At 42.5% G+C, this 21,965-nt stretch overlaps 1 protein-coding gene across 22 annotated transcripts in view; it reads right to left on the bottom strand.

Moving 5' to 3' along the window:
- Positions 1-2,661: 2,661 nt before the first annotated feature.
- The window catches only part of tcf7l2 (transcription factor 7 like 2), a 93,110-nt gene continuing 73,806 nt past the window's right edge, over positions 2,662-21,965 (bottom strand). For 2 of the 22 annotated variants that reach the window (XM_053341922.1, XM_053341927.1), the window contains 10 exons: positions 20,236-20,368; positions 17,075-17,177; positions 15,953-16,039; positions 11,576-11,716; positions 11,313-11,475; positions 11,027-11,134; positions 10,304-10,367; positions 9,443-9,493; positions 7,530-7,602; positions 2,662-4,942 (listed from right to left, as the gene is read on the bottom strand). In XM_053341922.1, coding sequence (XP_053197897.1) covers positions 4,486-4,942; positions 7,530-7,602; positions 9,443-9,493; positions 10,304-10,367; positions 11,027-11,134; positions 11,313-11,475; positions 11,576-11,716; positions 15,953-16,039; positions 17,075-17,177; positions 20,236-20,368 — 1,380 coding nt within the window. In that variant the 3' untranslated portion in view covers positions 2,662-4,485. Of the gene's footprint in view, positions 4,943-7,528; positions 8,250-9,442; positions 9,494-10,303; positions 10,368-11,026; positions 11,135-11,312; positions 11,476-11,575; positions 11,717-15,952; positions 16,040-17,074; positions 17,178-20,235; positions 20,369-21,965 lie in introns of those variants that run through there. The other 20 variants (XM_053341923.1, XM_053341929.1, XM_053341940.1 and 17 more) reach the window with 14 other exon arrangements.

Here is a 21,965-nt window from a genome sequence, read left to right as displayed (position 1 = left end):
TTCCTTTTTCTTGAAATGTAATAGAACCATCACGGACACTTCCATGTTATACATTGCTAGTCTAATGGTTTATAGTTCAAGGGTATAGCACACACAAATACATTAAGTGTGCATAGTGTCCCACATTTGCTTGATCACAACTGACTGCATCTCCCAGGCTTCAGTTCTTTTCTTGGTAGTCACTAGAGGACGGTCTATACCTTTTATTCAAGTACAACATGCACCTTGTATTTCAGCTAAACTTTAATACTTTTTCGTTGTTTGCCTGGCTACTTTGTAGATTTAAGTAAACTTCAAGTAAATAAGAAATCAATGCTGCTCTCCTCAGTGTATGGAGCAAATCCATAAAATGTTGCGCTCAATTGCAAGCACGTACACTCACAGACTGTTTTTCTGCAAAGCTGTTGTTGATCCATTGAGAATGTCACGTAAGTGGAGACCAACCCAAACAACACAGCTTGCTTTGACTGCTATGTAATGCCTGTGTGCTGTTTCTAATACAGAACATTTGTACACAAATTCCTGACATAACTGCCAATTCAAGTCCACTGAAGGAGCTGAAATGTGTTGATGATAATTTCACAGATGAAAGTGCAAGAAAATGTCCCCAATGTCAGTTAACTCATAGGTATATCATCCAACAACCTCTGTATTATGAACAGTTTCGAAGAGAAGAATGTGTTAAGAGCCACTTTATGTTCCTCGCAGAATATTTTGAATTCTTGAGCAAACACACAACTCAGAACACACAGTGAAGTACAAGCTCCTTTGTCAGCAGGAATCGGCCTTGTTTAAATGTTCAGCGAGTCACTGAATCTCTTCCAGCTCCAGAGGTGATGCTGTTAGCTCATCCTGCACTCTAACCTCTACGCAGATCAAAGGAAGGGAATGAAAAATGTCCCTGCTGAGAATTAGTCATGTATCACTTTAGTGTGAGAGGTGGATTTGCGTGAGACATAGGTATGGCCGACTGTGATCAAGACAATGTGGGCAAAAGAGGATTCGCCTTGTAAAGTGTCAGAGATCAGAGCACCCAAAACTTTTTTGTGCAATAGTTTTTGCCTGCCCCTTCAGTTTTCAGCATGGTTTCAGCTGTACTCGCCTTTTTTTCCACCAATCTATGATCATGTTAGTCTCCTTGGAAATCTTTTCGATACTTGGCACTAAAATGCATCTTGACACATCTCGACAGCTCAAAATACATTTAAGTCATAATCAGATGCCAAGTATTGCAATGTGGACATAAAGTTAACCTTTATTATGTTCAGATTTGTAATGTTGATTTGCTGGTGCTTAATACCTTGTAGCAAGTTTAGTTCATACCTAACCATGACCTTCCTCTCTGTATGGCCTTGTGCATTTTTTATGTTTGGCAGCAGTTGTTTCTTCTTAGATGAAATCCTGAGTAGAGAATTCAACCACAAGTGTTCGCTCAAGATGTATTTGAGATGCATTATAAAGCCTGGTGTGAATTCTGGTCAATGTTGATATGTGGATACAAGACAGATCGAGACTGAATGTTTATTTGGAAAATAACTGATAGATGTCTTACTTGCTGAAGTGTTGCAACATTTACTTGTGTATGAAGACCTGGAGAAAACCAGATTTTTGAAAAGTTGATTGAGTATGATTAAAATGTTCATATTTTTTTTTGGTATAGTGATTGCATTGATACCACTGCATTGAGTGTAAATTATGCCAGCTATATTTTTCTGCTAATAAAATAGTGCCTATAAGCATGAAACAAGACTTTTGTCACGTGTACAGAGAAAAAGAAAACAATGACCTTCTTGGAGAAAGTGAGGAGGACAATGATAATAATTTCACCAGACCAAAAAAAATCCAGTTTAGTCTTTTTTTGTATAAAATATCTCCTTAAAATGTCCTGGTTCAGCTGGTGTACTATCTAACGTTCCCTTAAAACATGCATTTTTGCTATTAAAGTATGTGTGATTGAATGCATTTCAAATTATTACCTGGATGAAACATTCACACTAAAAACAGATTATCTTTGCAGCATATCCAGGAAATGTAAAATGCTGAAGTTCTGGGGTCATTTCTTTCAGAATGAGTTAAGATACTGTCTTGTTCAAAAATGGTTTAATTAAGTTAGTGGCTCAAAGTTAAAGTTAAATAGTGAATATATTTTCATTGAAAGGCTGACAGTATAGTTTTATTTTGTATAACTATTATAGTTTGCATGTGTGGAAATAAATAACTTATGAAAACAGTGGAACATTTTTGTGTCCAACAAGAGTTTGGTTAACTAAAAGATCCTCATTGTCTTCATTTCACTAAATATAAAGTAAAAGTTTGCTCTCTGGAAATGACCATGTCAGCAGTACTGTAATCCCTTTCTTTCTGTTGGTGCTTATACAGAAAGAATTATGTTCCATCTGTTCACAAGGTTGATTGATTTGACATTGCACTACATGAAACTAGATACTGTATTTCCAATTTTTAATTATAATGGCATTAATGCAACATAAGAGATGATCATACACAACTTAAGTTTCTTCTTGAAATAATAATTATTAAGTTTTATTCTTGATTCCTGATTATGTCATGAACTATAGAGGAAACCTGTGTCTACATGCCGAGATGCTGGTTATCATTTTCTCGGGTCTACCAGTAGACTTGAGAATAAAAGGAAGACACAAATGTGCACATACTAAGTTGCTTTTATTAATACAGAACTGCATGCTACAGAGACTGTACAGCATAAACATTTATTCATTACAAAAAAACATGGTTTTGGAACCATTTAAAATAACAGGAAAAAACAAACAAACAAAAAGATAAGAGCATAAAATAGAACAGGAACATCACAGCCGTTAAGGAAACATTCAAACTATTTATCATTAGCATCTTAATAAACCAGAGAAGAAATCGACAGATTACAGTCGCGTCATGTCAACTACAATGGTACCGAGTGGATGATTCTCTTGTAGCTTTTTTTACAGCCTCTTGCAACATCAACATGCCTATTTTTTCTATCTACCTATATGTAGTAGTGTACTTAAAAGTGGCAGTTTGTGTATTTTTTTGTATTTAATAGTTTTTTTATGAACCTCCTAATATACATAATTTGGCCCTTGTGGGTTTATACAGTATGATGTCCGTCTTTTTATTAGGTTTAAATTTTAATATTTGACAATTGCTACCAAACACATTTGTTATAGCAACATTTATACTACATACATAGCAATCTATGTAACGTCACAGCAAAGAATGGTATCGAAATTAAAGAAAAACAAACAACAACAAAACAAAACAAAAAAAAAAAAGATCCCTACAGCATGGTTAGAGGGGCAGAGAAAATTATCACAAAATTTGGCACGGAAAATCTGTACACGAATCTACAGTCTGAGAGATGTGACTGTGCAATAAAAAAGAAGGGCTTTAGACACTTTTCCAACTACTGAAGACACGGTACCAACTGTCTCTTGTTTCAAGTTTTCTTTTCTTCTTTTTGTAAAATGGCTTATAGACGCATTTCTCGAAATGAAGTTGTGCATACTTCTGTTCATGAGATCTACACAGTACACTGAGTGGAATCCAGGTTTTCAGCGAGGAAAGAAATCAATAACAAAAAGATTTGCCTTTTAAAACCTCCTTGTAAAAATGGATCATTCATATATAAGTCGCTTACCTTAAGAAAAAATATTTGTACAATGTATTAAGAAACAAAAAGTCAAAAAGAGACACATACAAGATACAACAAGCAATCTCTAAAGCAATAAATACTACTGGTCCTAGCGTTGTGACATTTTGAATTTAATAACCCTCAACCCTCCCACCCCGACCTCCCCTCAAGCCCACCCAACTTGCCTGACTCCACCCCAAAGGTAAACAACAAAGAAAAAAGACAACGCAGTGGAAGAATGCATATTTAACACAGTAATCCCCCCTCCCCATTATTCTGTACATTTAAACAAGAACAAGTAACATCACAATTAAAGTTGTTCCTCAGAGAGGTGTCACCGCTAGCCTCATGCCCTCCTAGAGTTTGAACAGATGTCAAATGATTGGTTCGCAAGCTCGTATTTAATACAAATAAAGAAGGAGAACCAACTCTTTGAAGAAAAGGGCTCATTGAATAATCTAGCCTACCTTTTTATATCCGTCTTTTAAACATTTTGAAGTTGAACTAGATAATTTTTCTGTTTGCACTGTTTAAACACTACAAAAAAGACAAAACAAAATTCATAAAAATTTTGGCAGATTCACAAAGCTATACTACAGCTCATTGTATCATTTCTTTATAATAATTAGATTTTTTTTTGATAATGATGGGTCAAATATTGACCAATGAACTTTAATAAAACAAAAACTAAAATTTCAAAGCCGTATGGCACAGAAACATAAAGAGAAAAGAACTGACGGCAAGTGAAATATAGCAGAGAGAGGGCCTAGAAAGGTGTGTGTGTGTGTTTGTTGTGTGTGCAGAGCTAGAAAAGAGGAGAAGAAGAAGAATAGGGTAGACTATTCTATAGACTTGGTCACTAGCGACAGAGGCTGAGGGGCCGAGGAGGGGAGGAGCGAGTGGGAATGACACAGCGATGCCGAGGGCCGGACCATTGAGGATGCCACAGAGGAGCCCGGCTGCCGCGAGGACGAGACGTCACCGTGCTCCAGGGCTCCGTTGTGGGAGGAGGCGCCGGGCGTTTTGCTAGCTGCAGCAGAGTTTTCCAGCTGAACCAAAGATGGCGGTGGAGGCCCAGCCAGGAGGTGCGGGTGGTGGAGTGGCTGGTGGGCCGGTTTCATAGTCAGTGAGAGAGGTTGCATTTGTTCAGTCTGAGGTTTGGACTCTTTTGAGGAAGGGGAGGGAACCACTGAGGAGGGGGAGGATGGGGGGGAGTCTAGTAAGCTTCCGTCCGTAGAGGGAGGACTGGCACAGCTGCCTTCACCTTGGATGTAGCGAATGCACTTTTTTTTTCTCCTGAGGGACAAGGCAAGAGAAAGAGAGCATCTTTTAGTAACACATCTTTGAATTGCATCACGTCTTAGCACTGCTGCTCACTTCAATGCACCTTTGCATTCAAAATTAAGTAAAACGATTAATTGCTTTAAAAATGACTATTATTTTTTACTTCTTTTTTGCAGGTGCATTCAAGTAGCTTTGTAGACCTCGTGCTAAGAAGATAAAGTTGCAGAAATGACAGTCAGGTTCCAAATACTAAACCATCAGACAGGACAGACATGTAAGGAAAGGTCACAGGTGAAGCACCTGGACAGGAGACAGCAGGGAAATGAAAAGCAGACACAGATGATGATGATGATGATGTGAGGACAAAATGAATGAGATGTAGTAATGGTTGCTCTCTGAATGTAAAGTCAGCCTTTTCTTACAGGCAAGACCTCCAACAGGGATCAGCCTGTTCTCTACAGCAACACGAGGTTAGTGGACCTGTCTCTCTCTCCTCTACCTCTAACTGGCTGCACTCTCTCTTCTCCTGAGGGGGAGACAGAGTTTGGATATGAGGGTGAAAAAGTCAACAAGATCCACACTACCCCGCATCTGCCCCACAGACACAAGTGTGTGTTCGTGAGGGGTCAAGGCATCATGTTTGCATTGCCTGCCTGGGGTCAGGACCCTCCCCCTGTCTGTTGAGTCCTGAGGCCAGGCCCGTTGTGCTCACTGGAACCCGAAGAACGAGCATGTGGGGTGAGGGGCGGGGGGGGGGATTTTTGAAGAGAACGAGAGGGGAGTGTTGCATTTTATCTGTGGTGACTCTGCTGTGAAGGCTGTGCTCAGATTTGGTTAAGGGGGATCCTCTGCCCACCTCATCTTTACCCTGACCCTGACAGTGACCCCACTCTTAGCTCTCCATTCTAACACAAGGATGCCTGAAGGCGGTGGAGTATTAGTATTTAAGACTCACAGGGAAAGTAGGTAAAAAAAGAAGGTGCTTATAAAAAAATAAAGAGTAAGGCTTTTGGAACATGTAAGGCTGAGCTACTGTTTAATTTAGATGTCGTATCAAATCCCTTTTCTTTAATTTCAAATACAGAGAGAGCATTTTTTACTGAGGATGAAAAAGAATAGACACCAACAAATCACATAAAAAAATGCCTATAAAACATGGTTGCATGCTGGGTAGAAAGACAAGCATGCATTTCCAGTAAGCTGAACAGTACAACACACAATGTAGGACAGTGTAGAATACTAGAAAAGTATAGAATAGAGTAGGGATAAGGCTTTTAAGTGCTTCCTACACGGATACTGTGGCGCTGGGTGGTGAGGGGTATCGACCGGCCGTAAAAAGGTATCATTTTGCTACTATGTACACATCTAGCTCTCGATAACTGTCTGTCAAACTGCAACAAATGAGCTAATATCCATTTTTTAACAGACATATCGATTCATAGTATGTGCCTGTGTATGTTATTGATTTCTCCGTCTCGGGGGAAATTACACCAGATGCATCTTTTAGGGAATGGAGCCCAGAGAGAACTTTTAACCTCTCGGCTCCTGTAACGAAGACTGAATTATCGCACTTTGGCTTCTCGTGATCTCCTGATCTGCGATTATTGTTTCAGGAATAATGTAGTGCTTTTGATTATGTGTGTCAGTTGGAAGGGAAATAAATAAGAAAGTCAAGTGGGAACACCAACAATGGCAGACTGTGTGGAGGTACTCTATCAACTACAAAGAAAATACCTACAACACAGTATTGGTGTGATCTGTTATTCTGAAGATAAAAAACTAATGGCTGTCCTTTCAAATAGGTTTTATATGACAGTATAAAAAAAATACAAAAAATCGTAAATTTTGATTTCAAACCTACCCATGTAAAAAGATGAAACAATACAAATGAAATGTGTTGCGATGGTTGGCGCTGAAGAGTTGTGTCAAGAAAGAGTGGTGCAAGCCAGACACAGAGAAGGGTATTACTTAGCAGAAACAAATACCTACCATGAAAATATTCCCAATTCAAAGACTGCTTGTGTCAGAACAGAAAGACAACAGGTAGGGACTAAGTAAGGGTTATTGAAGAGGAGTTTGGAGGAAGAAGAGGTGGAGAGGGAGGAGGAAGAGGGCACAGAAAAGAGTGTCACTGAACAGGCCCTCAGAGAAAGCAGGGCTAAATTTGTAAGCATAACATTGTTATTCAAGGGCGCCAATTAGGACATACATGACAGTTAAGATGGGAGGGAATTATCCACTGCCTGGAGAGAAAATGGATTTCAACAATAACAAAGTCAACTTGTTAGAAATGTTATTCCAAATGGCATTAGGAAACCATGATCTCGCAGCAAGATATTTAGTGGAGATAAAATATTCAGTAATCTTATTTAGAAATCCATTTTCTGCCACTGGGCTTGAATCGAGTTCAGTGAGGAAAAATTGCTGTGAGGGAATTTATAGCAGGAAGCTCCTCAGTGAGGAAAAGGAGCAGAGGAGTTTGCCATCTGTTACCACACTGATGGAAACATGTTTTAGAGGGATATCTGAGCAAATAATCAAGGAGAAGAAGTTGCTCATTGTGGATGTCTTCCTCCCATTGGTACTACAGCAGTTATACCTGCATGGTTTGCACCATAAACTCAGCTGGTCAAGCCCGAACAAGGCACGACACTTCTTTGGGGTATTTGCATCTGTTAGCCAAAGAGGTAGACACAAACATACACACAGAGACAAAAAAAAAAAAGAAAAAGAAAGAAAAAGAAAAATGGACACGTCATTGCACAGACAAAAACATGTAGCCAGGGTTTAGGTTTAGGCTGGCAACACTGGGATGTCCTCCATATTGACCAAGCCATCAGGCTCCAGATCCTCCAAGCCCCAACCTGCCAGTTTAGGATTTCTGACCCATCTCTGTGAGGCTTTTTGTGCAGTTCATCCTGCAATGAAACCCCTGTAACCCCAGAAATGTATTTTTTATCAACACACACACACAGTCGTCATTCATACAAACACTCTGGCATATGCTGTTAATACCCTTCTTCCCAAACAGGAGGTAAAAATCAAATAGGGGGAACCTAGAGATAGACCGGCAGGGCGTGGCTGGAGGAAGCTGAGAGGTCATGATAGCCTGGCGGAACAGACAGGGGGGAGGAAAGAAAAAGAGAAAAAAAGGGAGGGGCAGCAGCAGAGAGCGGAGGAAGTCCCAGCGTTCAGTTACCCAGCCTTCACCTGGCCCTGGCCAGTGCAAGCACACACCATACACACCTGCACGGGCCACACCAGTTATTCTGTTGGTCGAGCCCAAAGCGCGCTCGACACTTCTTAGGAGCGCTCAGGTCTGATGCCGCAACAGGGAAGGGAAGCCAGCAGATAGGAGGAATAGAACCAAAAACAATAAAAAATAAAGAAAGAAAGAAGAGAAACCAAAAGGAGGAGAGAAATAAGGAGAAAAAACAGATAACAGTGAATCTATGAAGCTTGGCAGTAGCTCATTGTGCAAGAAACCCACCCACCCAAAAAGTCATTAAAGCTATTCTCAAAAGTGCTTTTCAAGACAGGACTGAACCCATTAGTGTGTTTAAAAGCATCAAATGCAACCAAAAATCAAAATGCATGCAAATCATGATGTTAATACAGAAACAATCGCTTTCAGTGATGTAATCTATATTAGAACTTAGAGTTAAAGCTGGGGGATAAGGCAGCGCTTATTAAGTCCAGAGGATATAAATGGAGCAAATGCAGATTGGATTAATTCACTGCTAGATGTTATCAGTGCTCTATGATTTCAAAAAGGGAAGGTCAAGGTGGCAGAACTAGGCAGCAGTAGCAGATTGCTCAACAGCGTGGTTATGAGTTAGCCCTAGCCAGGGGAAGAATTAAAAAGGCTGGAACCTGAAGAGGGAATCTACTCTTTAGACCTGGCATCAAACAGTTGACTATTTTCCATCAACATTGGCTATCTGTTATATAAAAAGCTGCCAGTCACTTGGTACAGAAGGTCTATCCAGTAATTGTCATTATAGGAAGTAGAGCTGAGTGCTAGCAGAATACTGTGGAGGAGTGTTTGAGTCCAGGTCTTGTCTGAGTAGCGACAGATTCAAAGTGGGGGGGGGGGGGGGGGAACTCATGCTGGCCTATAGGAGAGGCACAAGCGCAGCTACTAAAGCATATAGATTAAGGAGGTTTACCCTGACATCACATCCTTCAAGTCATAGTCCAACAATGATAACCTAGCTTTACATCACCACTTCCTCAAACATACTTATGCCCTAACATCAGTGAAATTAAGGTAGATTAAATGAAAATATACTAGCTTAAAGTCAAATGAACAATAGCAACATTTTGAGAAAAGAAAGCAGCAAACAAAGCAAATAGAGCATATTTTTTTATAAATATTAAATTTAAGTTTAAACCTGCCCATAATTGCACATTCATGGATGAATAAATATACATTAAATTTAAAAAGAAGGAGAAAAAAAACAATAAAAAAAAAACAAGTTAGTAATTTAATACTCAAAATGACATTAGCACCTGTAATCGGAGGGAGTGAAAGGCAAGGGTTTGGAAAATATTCTCTGTGTTCTGAAAAAAAAAGAACAGATAGAGAGGCCTTCAAGAAGAAATCCGTCACCAAACGAGCGCAAAATACATAACAAGTCGGCAATGCTCCTCACAATACGATCAGAAGAATATGAATCATAAGAATAAAAATGGATAAATCATAGATAATTAGCAAACCTCCTTAATTTTAAGATGTCAGTGATTTTTTTTCTTATGTTTGTATAAAAGCATGCATGAAAGCAAGCACAGGGCAGCCCACCAAGCACACACACGAGTGTGCGCGCGCACGTACACACATGCACAGTCACACACACACGCATACACACACACACACACACAGTACAGTAGTGCAGTCTATCTGCAGGGCACAGGCATTATAAAAAAGGGCCACGCACACAACACTGGCAAAGTTAATGGCTCTCACAATGCTTCAACTTCACATTCTCAAAACACACATATCACAATACCAGAACGCTAAGGGGCAAAGGGATGGGGGGGGGGGGGGGTGTTTGGAGGGGGGTATCAAGAGGGGAGGTGAGAAGGAGTGTGGGGGGTCATGCATATTCAGTTGTTATTAGCAGGGGAAGGCTAGGGAAAATGGGAGGGGGGGGGGGGTTGGGGGTTACAAGCAACTCTACCATTTAAATATTGCATTGGGTAGCATAACTATACCAAAAAAAAAAAAAAAAAAAAAGAAAAAAGCCAGGCACAAACACACAAAAAACAACACACACAAAAAAAACTAGCTTGACTTTTATCTTGCAAGATGTCACATCTGCCTGACACATGATGGGGCTCTTCTAATATGAGAGATAATTGCAGCTCACTTACCATTGCTCTCTGCTTGCTGCTTTTCCCTTTTTCTCTTCTTCCTTTTCCCCTGTTGGTTAGCCGCCAAAAAAATAGAAAGAAAAAAATAGACACAGACAGGAACCTTAGTTATTATATTGCAGAATGCCCAAAACATGAAACAGAGAATAGGACTTATCTTTGTGTTTACTTATTTATTCATTCATTCTGTCTTTTTTTCTATCTTTGCCCTCCGGTTTGTATCAGCCACTGCAGGCCAGACCAGAATACTCCCTCCTCTCTGCTTTTTTTTGTCTTTTTCTGCTCTTTTCTTCTTTTCTGTAATCTTTTGTCTTATTTTCCTCTGCTCTGTGAACATCTAGACATCTTGATGGGCTTCTCGTCTGGAAGACGAATTTCTCTAAGGCTGTTCACTGAAGACTCCACTGGCAAGCTTGATCCAAAAACTGGACAAAATTACGTATCTTACGTATCAGAACAAAGTGTCTAGGGCATATAAACAACGTCATGTTCAGGCTTTGTTACAAGTGTTCCTCCAGATGGAGCATGGAATTAAAAGATGGGCTTAGGTCGGGGCAATTTGTCCAGTCTCTGATATACATATCAAAAGAACATTACAGAAAGCCAGTAACCCCTCAGGCTAGGTAAGAAAAAAAAGCAAAAGAAAGCACTCGTCCTGGTCAAGTGACCTACTGAGAGGGGGAAAGAAACAGGCCGTTACGACTTGTAAACTTAAAAACTTACATAGTTGTCTCGTGCTGACCAGCCTGGGTACAGCTGCATGTGGAGCTGTCGTTCTTTCCTGGCCAGCTCGTAGTACTTGGCCTGCTCCTCCCTCGATAGGGCGTGCCACTGTAAAAGCAGACAGAAACAGAAATTAAGAATTTCAACATAGTATTGTACTTGCATTCATCTATCATCCATGTCAGCTAATCAGCAGGGTTCTGAGCACCAGAATTAACAACCGCTGTGATAGGCCCTCTGACCTCTATAGTGTTAATGTGTATCTGATTCAAGTGTTAGGACTTACCCTCCGACCCAGGATCTGGTTGATGGCAGCACTTTCCTTCAGTGTGCACTCAGCCACCACTTTGGCCCGCATCTCCTTCATGTACAGCATGAAGGCATTCAGAGGCTTCTTTATGTGGACCTGTTTCTTTTTCTCCTCCTCCTTTTTAGCGTCTGACTGTTTCCTGTGGTGGGTTAGAGGGCAAGAAGGTGAGCACGGTCAAACTACGGTCATATGTCATGTGAGGCCGATCAATTTGTTTAGGGCAGAAGCAGACTACTCACGAGCTGTTGAGTGAGCTGATGTCACTGTGGGAGGATTCCTGCTTGACGTTGGGTGTGACGATGGCTGGGTGTGGGATGCCCGTGGTGTGCAAACTGTGGTGAGGGGGCACCATGTGTGGGGGGAACCTAGAGGACAGAAGACTGTGTAAATCGTCAGAATGGACAAGGGTGAAATGAGGAGATGGTGCACATGAAAACACAAGACTGTACAGCTGGGGCTCAATTCCATTCCTGTTTCAGTGTCTTCATATAAAAATGGAATTGGCCCAAAAGACATAAATGCAGAAACAAAAACAAACATATAAAAATGGCTGATTCCTGAATTGTTTTTCACAACCAATTAGAATATTTTAAACTCAAAATGAGTGCTAGGTCAAATGTGACACCATTTAATTTGAAGACAGGATCCAGCCGGTACAGATTTACACTTCACACAAAAGTAGTACAGCAAATTATGACAAACTACCAGTCAGATATGGTTTGAAACATCTATATTGTGTGGCAATAGAAAGATGAATCTTTTGAATGCTAGGTTTAAACAACCCAAAAAGCCTATAGACTGAACACTCTTAATTTAATCACAACTTCATTGAGATTAACTAACTCTTTATCAAGAGTATCTTGACCAATATAGGAAATACTTCCACTTATAGTTTCAGTGAATGCGTTGGCTTGACAGCTCTGAACATTTCCACTCACAGTTATGGAGAGACTGTGTACATTCTAATCATTTGATCCATAGCTTTTATCTTAGCAGAGACCGATTAACCCCTCCCACGCATTAGGTTTTCAATGAGGAACTTTATGTCTGCCTTAACAATAATCTGCTATAGAAGCTGGAGAAATAGCTTTTTAGTCACAACTAAATCTCCTGTCTTTCAAACGTTGATGGCAAATGCCAATCGCATGGCTCAGGCTCATTGTAATATTTGAGGAAACTGCATTTGTAGCAATTCCACTGATATGAAAATGCCAGGTTTTGGATGGGTGAAGCCTCAACCATTATCTCTTATCAAGGACTATTGCGAAATAGATTAAAATGTTCTATCAAAGCCTAGTATCACTTCAGGTATTGGCTCTCTGTTTGCTTCCTCCAGTCCTTTTCTGCCAATTCAGCACAGTCAGCAGCACTGACATTTTTATCTTCCTCCCTCTACGCTCCGATCATCATCTCATCATCTCCAACAGCTCTGCATATCGAGGCCAGAAACCCTTATTTATGAAATCATTTCACAGGCCAGAGCAGCCATAAGACACTGCAGTACTGTATGTACCACTGTATGTATAACACTAATTATTTGTGTGAGATTATTTGAACGTGCGCGCGTCTATCTGCATGTGTGTGTTTACAGTGCGACACCTCGGCTCCACGTGGCCACACACAAAATTTAAGAGAGGAGGATGAAAGTGAAGAGGGAAAAAAAAGGAATAATTCTTCTTTTTTCCCTTCTATTTCTTCTTTTCTTTCTTTTTTTTTTTTTTTTTAAAGCAGCTCATTATCCGACTGTGTCTGGCTGCATGGCTCCGAGCCAGAATATAATGATGAGGATAAACTCGCCAGGAACAACTAGTTTCTGTTGGAGGCCATCTCAGGGGAGTGCCAGTACGCTCCCCCTCAAACTCTTTCCCTCTTTTTCTCCTTTCCCCTCTTCTCCCTTCATCACTGACACATTGGTGTTTGTGCCATGTCATCCGTTGATGGGGAGCTCGGCAGCAGTGGCTGCATATCGCCCATCATTAGAGCTGCTGCATTTTCTCCGCTCACTGTTTCCTCTCTCCCTGTTCACCCTCCCGCCTTCTCTCTCTGTGCACTTGTTAAAATTTCCTCTGTTCCAAGATCTATTTTTTTTTCTCTCCTTCTTCTTCTTCTTCCTCTCTACTCCTCCCTGTCCCCTCGCAACCTCCACGCTCCTTCGCTTCCTCTCTCTCCCCTCCCTTCCTCCTGCTGCCACTGCATGGCCCAGGTTATGGTTTAAACATGACGGCCATCCCTTTGAAGCGTGGGGGCATCATCATCATCATCCGGGCTCATCAGCAGCAAGCAGCGCCTTGGACCAATTTAACCAACACAGAGAGGGAGACGCAACGGAGACCCCCACCCATCCACCCACCCCAACCCTGGGGCTCCTACGTCTCAATCTGAAAGGTAAGAATGGCTGGCGGTGTTGGGGTTGGGGTGAGGGGGAGGGGGGGTCACTGGCGCAGCAAGCCCAGTGTCAGCCAGTGCCATTTAATTGCCAATGTGAAGCAGTAGCCCCCGTGCCTGTTTAATGTATAATGATCTGGCCGGTGCGTTTCTCCTGTTCCCGAGAAAAAGAGAGGGAGCGGGATGATGGGGGAACATATCAAAGGGCAGGCTTAAGCATAAGGGGCAAAGGGGCCTTCACATCCTCCCACCTGTCACACATACATTCACACGCACACACGCACACATAATATTAAGACCTGCACTAGCTCCAACCCCATTATCAAAATAATGTCTGTCATTTGTTCCGCTGACTGTTTCTACTCTCCTTGGCTCTTTTTCTTCTCTCTGTCCTAAAAAGAATGTATTTTTTAACAGGACCTAGGTGTAAGGTGTTCATCGCATGAGTACGAGGTAGCAGATTCATTCCCTGCATCCTAATTCAGTTCGAGCCACGGCACAAGGGACTGATACTGAAGCAGCGCTCTTCCTGCAAAGACCTGGCTGCCGACAAGAGTACAAGGCCGTGATGTCTTTTCTATCCGTTTTCCTCCAGTCAGCGCGCTCCGTGCAAATCGTTTGAGCTATCACAACAGTCTCGTCCATTCTTTGAACAAAAACCTACTGGCTGAAGGCAATGTATGAAAGGATTCTGCCATTTTGCTGACACAATTAGACAAATTGTTTCGAGATTTTGTCAACAAACAGATTTTTTTCCCCCTCTGCCCTCAGTCAGAATTTAGGAGGGGTTTTTTTCCACGTGAGAGGAGGGAGTTGGGGGGATTTTTTTTTCTTTTTCGGGAGATGTGTTAAACCCTCCCATTCTCCAGAGAGCTCCCAGAGCCCTCCATCTATTCAGTTATACTAATTCAATTAGGGGCCTCATCACAGGGCATTAGCTCTTCCCCATGGCCAGTCCCCCCCTACACCCCAGCCAGCAGATTCAATTAGCTGCAGTGGAAATAAGATGATCACAATGTAGAGGCTGTCATTAAGGGACCAAATTAGCAGTCACTTAAAGCCCAGGTTGGCTGGGTACTGCTGCCAGATGCCGATGTCTGGACAGACCCACCGTCTGACCCTTTGCACCTGAGACTTGCTTGGGATGAGCTAGGAGGGGCGAATCTGACTCTAATCCAGCTTCCATTCTCCAAGACGTGTTTAAAAGTAAGATGGTATATTTGTTTGGTTTGTAACAGCACGGCGCACAGCTGCCGGAAAATCGGAAGTGTCTGAGGTTAGCTTTCCTATATTCTCAGGACTACGTTCGCAACTCCTCCCTCCCTGCATCTACATGATCCATCAATGTCACAGAAGTCTAAACACAACCCCCACAGGAGCTGCTTTTCCAATCAGGCTGTAATTAAACTAAAGCTTGGCCTCATCCCTAGACTCTAAACCAGCCCCGTCTTAAGTCCCCTGCTGCAAGGGCGTGTAGAGGAGGGAGGAGGGAGTGGGAAGTTGTTTGTTTTTGGTGTTGTTGCTTTTTTTTGCTACTCCAGGCCCACACAAATCACAGGCTTTTAGTCATCTAAAATTCATTATTTTCGCTTCCCACACAATATAGAGGACATGTGTCCCTCAAGGGAACAATAAAGTCGTTTAACACCAACTGACAAACACACACACATGTATACAAGATGGCAACAAATAGACATACCCCCCATGGGTGCACTAATGTCCACGAGCAGCACTTGAGCTGGACCCTAATGGGCTGGACCAAAGCACTAGCCAAGTGTCAGACCCCGGCTTATATCATCTAGTCCCTTTCAAAGTGTTGTTGTGTTTGTTTATCTCTCTGTCTGTTCAAACTCACAGCAAGGACATGCCCTGGCTCATTTCAGATCTGCCTGACATGCAGCGGGGGTAAATGTTCTTCAGGGGCCTCATTAGAAAATGATAAATATAATTAATATTTGAGCATGCTCGCTGGAGCACCACACTAGAGGATTGGCCTTTTGAACACAGAGATGGGGGGAGTATGAGCTCTCCTTAAGGGAGAAGTTGCTGCTCACCGTCTCTGCATGTGAGTGTGCATGTGTGTGTGTGTGTGTGTGTACATTGCTTGTGCATTGCCCTCACAGATAACAAACACACAACTGTGTGTATGAGTCAGTGACTAAGAAAGGGTGTGTGTGTGTATGTGTGTGTATGTGTGTGTGTGTGCGTTTAGCTCCTAGGGCTCAACTCACCTTGACATGGATGCGTTGACAGTGAGCGCAGTTGGGTAGGGGTGTCTGAAACCCCCTGTTGTGATTGGATAAACAGGTTGACCTTGCCTGGGAAGAGGGAAGAAAAGAAGAAAGGCGAAAAGGTAAAGGAACAGGGTTGATGGAAGAAAAGGTAACGCCCTCTGTCTCTCTCCTCTCCCCACCGTGGGCCTCTTTATTCTCATTTGATCAGGACAAAAATCTAGGGGATTGCAGAGCGCAGATCAAAGGAAAGAAAACCCTGAACAATTTGAATGCCACAAATCTTGATAGCAATGGCTAATTAAATTTCATAACCCTTCGCTCGGTGTCGACAGAGTGGGGCCCTGTTCCTCCCCAAGCTGGAACTAGGTGTTTTGTTGTGATAATTAAAGACGAAGCACGGGTCTCTTTAATGGAGCCATCACGCTAATTGAGGTCTACACATCCAAAGACAAACAATAATGAATGTAAATTTATACCAAAATAAAGTGCAGCAAATCAAAGGGCGCCATGGCTGCGCTCGGGGCCTCTCTCGGTATTTAGATCGCGGTGAGAAAACATTAAATTAACAGAGCTTAATTTGTAGCCTTTTGTCATATTAACAAGTGTTGACAAGAGTTACCAGGGGAAAACCCCCATGTGGAATTGTGGGTAAAATACGGGCAATCACGGTTCATTACTCTAACTGGACCATACAGAGACATGCAAAATAGTATTTGCCACAAAGTAGCAAGTTGAGATTGGTGAGGGCCTGAGAAAGTTGCAGTGGGCTTCTGTGGTCCAGGAATTATTGTGCTACGGAAATGAGGAAAGTTAAGAGATCAGCTTTAAGTTTCTGCGAGACCTCGAATGCAGACAGAAAAGCCACTCTGGGGACCAGCAGGAGACAGAGACAGCTTTTATAACTGACTTTGAGCATAAAAAGCACAACACCCTGCTGCTCCAGTGTGCAGGTATGTAAGGTAATGTCTGTTTAATATAGTTTACAATTTTCTCTTTAGTAATTCATCTGGATGTATGATTTATGCAGAAGTGTTACTAGCCTTTTCACACAACTCAGAACACACAATTTAAGGACAAACTTGAATAGGTATAAAGAGTAATAAAAAAGGATTTGCTTACTGTGGTACTAACCATCCTAGCGGATGGGGGATCTGGCCGACAGTGCCAGGTGACAGTGGGTAATAAGGAGATATATCTGGAGGATGTGGAGGCCTTGGAATTCCTGTGGAATAAAGAGGATGACATGAGCAGAGAGGAGGTGGACAGACAAAGATGATGACAGAGAGAGAATCAAATCTTTGTCAGTGCTGAATTCATTCTTTGTTGAGAGTTTCACATCTGAACAGGGCAGACATCACAGGAGTGCAGATGGGAGGAAGAGGAGGAGGAAGAGGGCTTGTTGCTCGCATGTACACAGTGCTAAAATCACACTTCCTGATCAAAGGCCTTTGAGGCGGCGGCGGCACAATGTGTTGGAAGAGGCAGAGGGGAGAGAGGTGAGGGGAAAAAAACAAAAACAAAACACCAACATGATTCTTGTCACATTTGTCTACTGATTCAGGAGATTAATGATATAAAATGACTGAGGTTTAGAAGTTAACAAAACACAACAATGTAATTAAAGCCTTCCCGATGATCAGAGAGCTGCTTATACAGGGCTACAGGTTGAGTCTGCCTCCTGATTTACACTGGCATATTGGGTAGGGGGTGCATAAGACTGATACTGACACTGTCATAACCACAATATAACAGCTGTTATGAATGTGAAGTTGCCTTTATGAATGTCTGTTGCTGTTGTTATTAAGTGTAATTTGGTCAATTATATCATTTTAATGCAAAGTTGTGAGTCAATGTCAAACCCAAACACATGACATTCTAATGTAATGTTAACACATAAAGGAAAAGAGGTTTGATAATTAGCCGGCTATGGCATGTCTGAGAGGTTATGTTGTCTTTGGTTAATGTTAAGTTGTTATAATAAAGACATCCTAATCAATATCAACTAAATGACACTTAATGACAGTCATAAACATACATAAAGAAAGTCCTTCATGTTCATTACAGGTGTCAAGGTTATGACGTTATCATGTCAGTCTTAACTGTAAATACTTCTGCCTGTAAATCAAATGAATGAGTGACATCTCAAAAGCTGTACATTCAGTGTTACTGTGTAATACCGTAAGTTAATGACTATGTGAAACTCGACAGGTGGCATATGTATTGGCTCACTGGTCTGCATTCGTCCAACTGATCCTAAGATTTAACATAGAAATGGCTGCGATTTTTTTGTTTGTCATCCCCCACAGAGGAACGCTGACAAAGATGTCCAATTTGAGGACAGCTCTCACTGAGGACATCGCCAAGGAATCACAGCGTCCACGGTGTCGCCTTTACTTTCTGTGGCAGCTGACAGGCGGAGAAACTGCATCGACAAGTTGCCCTGAATGAATGCTTTGAAAAGGTCTCGTACACAGCCTGGTTTAAAAATAACTTTCTCTCTCATGACAAACTTGAAACGGGGAACACTAGACATGTGTAAAAAGCACAGCAGCAGGAGAGTGTGTGCGTTCAGTAGACCAGGAACTGGGGTTGTTGAGGGGGTGGGGAAGGGGGGACTTTCATTTTGGCTGATGCGCATTTCTTCCACACAGCTGGCTCGCCTGTGCAGCTGTTGTTGCGGATATTTTGGCCTGTGCCAACATGGCCGAAGTAGAGCCAGATCAGTCTTCATAGATCAGAACTTGGCTGGTGTTGGTTGTTACACCCAAAATCTGCAGCTGATCCAGGTTTATCCAGGAACTGAGTCTTGAGAGGAATTGTGTTTCTGACCTCTGCTCAAGCAGTTTTGTGTCTATGCAGAATACTTTACCTATCTTGAAACACTGTTACCACAAAGGCAACTTCTATTAAAAAGCCTCACGAACATTATCCCATCACCACCCAGCGCTCAAGACCTAATATAGCTCATTAATTAATTAAACACTGAGCCCAATTAAGCAGCCCCATTAAGCACTACATTAAACAGCAGCTGGCACATTATTTCCCCTTTGTAAGGACCATCATAATAAGGGAACATTATTACCTAAAACATTGACTGAATCCGCCAGAGACCACTGAAAAGCATGAAATTATTCACTGCGCTCAAAATGCATTAACCTGAAAGGACAGGCTGAATGACAGTTAACAAAATGAAGTGCTGGGTCAAGATGATAACGGAAATGAATAAAATTGCCTAAAAATGTATGCTAAATGGTTGTGGGAGAGGGAAGTGTGGGCAGAATCTGACTGCTAAATGTGGATGCTCCGAATCTTCAGGATCAACAGGCTGTAACAGACGTAATCAAAGCTCTGAGAGGCACAGAGGTGATCGTCAAAAAAACACGCAGAGGCATCCCAAACTGCACGCCACCATTCATGTGCTTAGGTCGGAGTTGTATTCCAAACAGCACCCATCCGATCTTGACTCGAGCCTGTCTGTGTGTGTGTGTGTGTTTACTGCTCTCTGGTATTTAGACATGAAGACCTCCAACTACAGTGCCTGACTTGTTTTTTTTTTTTTTGTCTTGGCAAGTGGCGCTGCGGTCATGAGAAGTCGTAGTTGTTTGCCAAATTCCGTGTTTTGCGTGAGGTTTATGAGCCACTGTTCAGGTTCTTGTTCCTGATAGAGTAAGGCCACTTTTAAACCGAGGCCAAACCACGTTAAAGAGCACGATAGCTCAAATCAATCAGTAACAGACGAGAGCAGCAGTTGTCAACAAGAGGCAATTGAGGACTATGACTCTATCCCACAATAACCATCATGATCCTTTAAACAGATTTAGTAATGCTTCGAAATTCATTAAATGGGGTTATTTATGGAAAATATATTCTACTGTTTCTTTACATAATATATGGGTGGCATCAATATTAAAGCATTTCAGGATGGTGCCAATATTGTCCATGATGTTTGAGTGATGTTCTCGACTTTTTTTTTTTACAAGAATGTGTCTACAGACAGACAGACGCCATCAAGACAAACACAAGCTCCTGTATGTGAGCACCATGGCGTCAAGGCATAATAAAACAATCACGCACCCATCAGTGCAAACAGACTGTCCAAGAGCTGAAGTTCCTTATCTAAGGAGAGCTGCTTCTGTTGTTATCTCATCTACAAAGTCTTCTTTTCTAGGCCTAAGTTCATCCTGGCATCTTCAACATGCCCACTATCCTCTGATGTTGAACCTCAGTGTTATTTTATCACATGCTTGTTATAGAAAGCCTACAGTAAAATTGGGCTTTACCTGTTTTGGGATCCACGTCTGTCTGTAGGTGAGGTGGGGGGTTCCCCGGTGTGAAGTGCTCATTGCTGTAGGTGATCAGAGGCGTGAGAGGGTGCACATGGTGAGGGTGCTGTACCACTGGAACCTTATTAGACTGAGAAAAAGAAGGATACAGAGAGAGAGAGACAGATGGACAGAAATAGAGATCGAGAGTGTGGAAGAGAAGAAAAAAAAAAGAGGCCAGGGTGTTAATATTTGGGTTAGGGGTAAAAGATTGCAGGCGCCTGCCACAGAATTACAACTTGGTCTGAAAGCTCTCAAAAGAAGAGCTATCAAATTCTGGGTACTCTCAAGGTGCCAAACCACCAAGCCACAGTGAAAATAGTGTGGTTTGTAATTAAAAACACTTCTGCGGTGTCACCCTGGAATTCAGTAACACAATCTAAGAGGCTTGGGGGGTTGCCAGTTCACATTTGGGTCTGATGTATGATGAGGCACTTTAAACCACGGTTGCAGTGAAGTAATCGATCATCTGTAAACCAGGAAATCAAGGCAGCGCGTGTAAATCCACAGTCATTAGCAGCTCCAGTCAGCGCACTCCTCTGCTCTGCTCAGCTCAGCTCTCGAGCCTCCTCCTAGTCTCCCCTCTGCCTCGCTCCCCTTCCCTCATCTATTCCCCCAGGGCCCAGTTCATGGAGGGTTTGGGTGTATTGTAATAAAAGGGTTAGGAGAGAGGAGGTGGGGCTGAAAATCCATTTCTGCATTTTTGCCAAATTAGTTTTAGCTATGTAATCTTCTCGTTGTGCTCCTAAGTGGCGCAGGCCCCTTTTTTTCAATTACCCAAAGATTACAGTGGAGCTTTAGGGGTGTGCTGCCGTGGGCCCCTGCGTTAACTGGAGCTCAGCCCCTCTCATCAGGCCAGGCTGGGACAGACACTAATACACACAGTCCCCGGCCACAAGATAACCAGATTAGAGCTCTGCTCTAGATTAGGCTGGTGGCAGAGGCTGCTCTCGCCTCTTTACCCACACATCCTTATCCTGCCCTCAGCAGTCAAAGAAGCAGCACTAATCAGGCTTATCATAACATGGATGATATGTTCAGGGGGAGAGGAGTGAGACACCAAGCTGCTTGCGTGTGTGTGTGTGTGTGTGTGTGTGTGTGTGTGTGTGTGTGTGTGTGTGTGTGTATTAAATCTGCTCTCTCATAGGCCACACACCCTCATTAGTGACTTTAACCCATGCAAAAAAGGAGGAGGGGGGGGGCTGTGGCACATTTCCAACAGACTTTGAAAAACATTAATGGGACTAGATGTTGGCAGGGGGGAATACATGCATAAGATGCTCAGTTGCCTGACGCTCATTGACAATACAGATGCAAAAAGCTGTAGGCCCAGAGCGAGACAAATGTGAGCACAGCTTAATGCTGCAAACTAATCATCAGCCCGGGCGGTTTGAGGCTAAAGTTAATATTGGGCCCGTGTGAGAGCAGAACAGTCCATTCAGAGGCCCTGTGCTAAATTTTCACTGGGTAGTTAAAGCTGTCTATCTGTATGGTCCGTTCATAAGCCTGGCCATCTAGACCTCTATTCTATAGTGGCGCTGGTGGTGGGGGAGTTGGGAGGAGGGAGGGGAGGGGGGGCGTATTCCGTATTGCCATGGTCCCAATGAAAGATTAATGAACCCCAGCAGAACTCCAGGGAGGCAGAGAGACTCCTGGGACTCATTCACAGCCCTGAGCTGAAAAGGCTG

The sequence above is a fragment of the Scomber japonicus genome, chromosome 20 (assembly GCF_027409825.1).
Source record: "Scomber japonicus isolate fScoJap1 chromosome 20, fScoJap1.pri, whole genome shotgun sequence".
Classification (NCBI taxonomy): domain Eukaryota; kingdom Metazoa; phylum Chordata; class Actinopteri; order Scombriformes; family Scombridae; genus Scomber; species Scomber japonicus.
The sequence above is the reverse complement of the archived record's forward strand: the minus strand, read 5'-3'. Positions and strand labels throughout refer to the sequence as shown.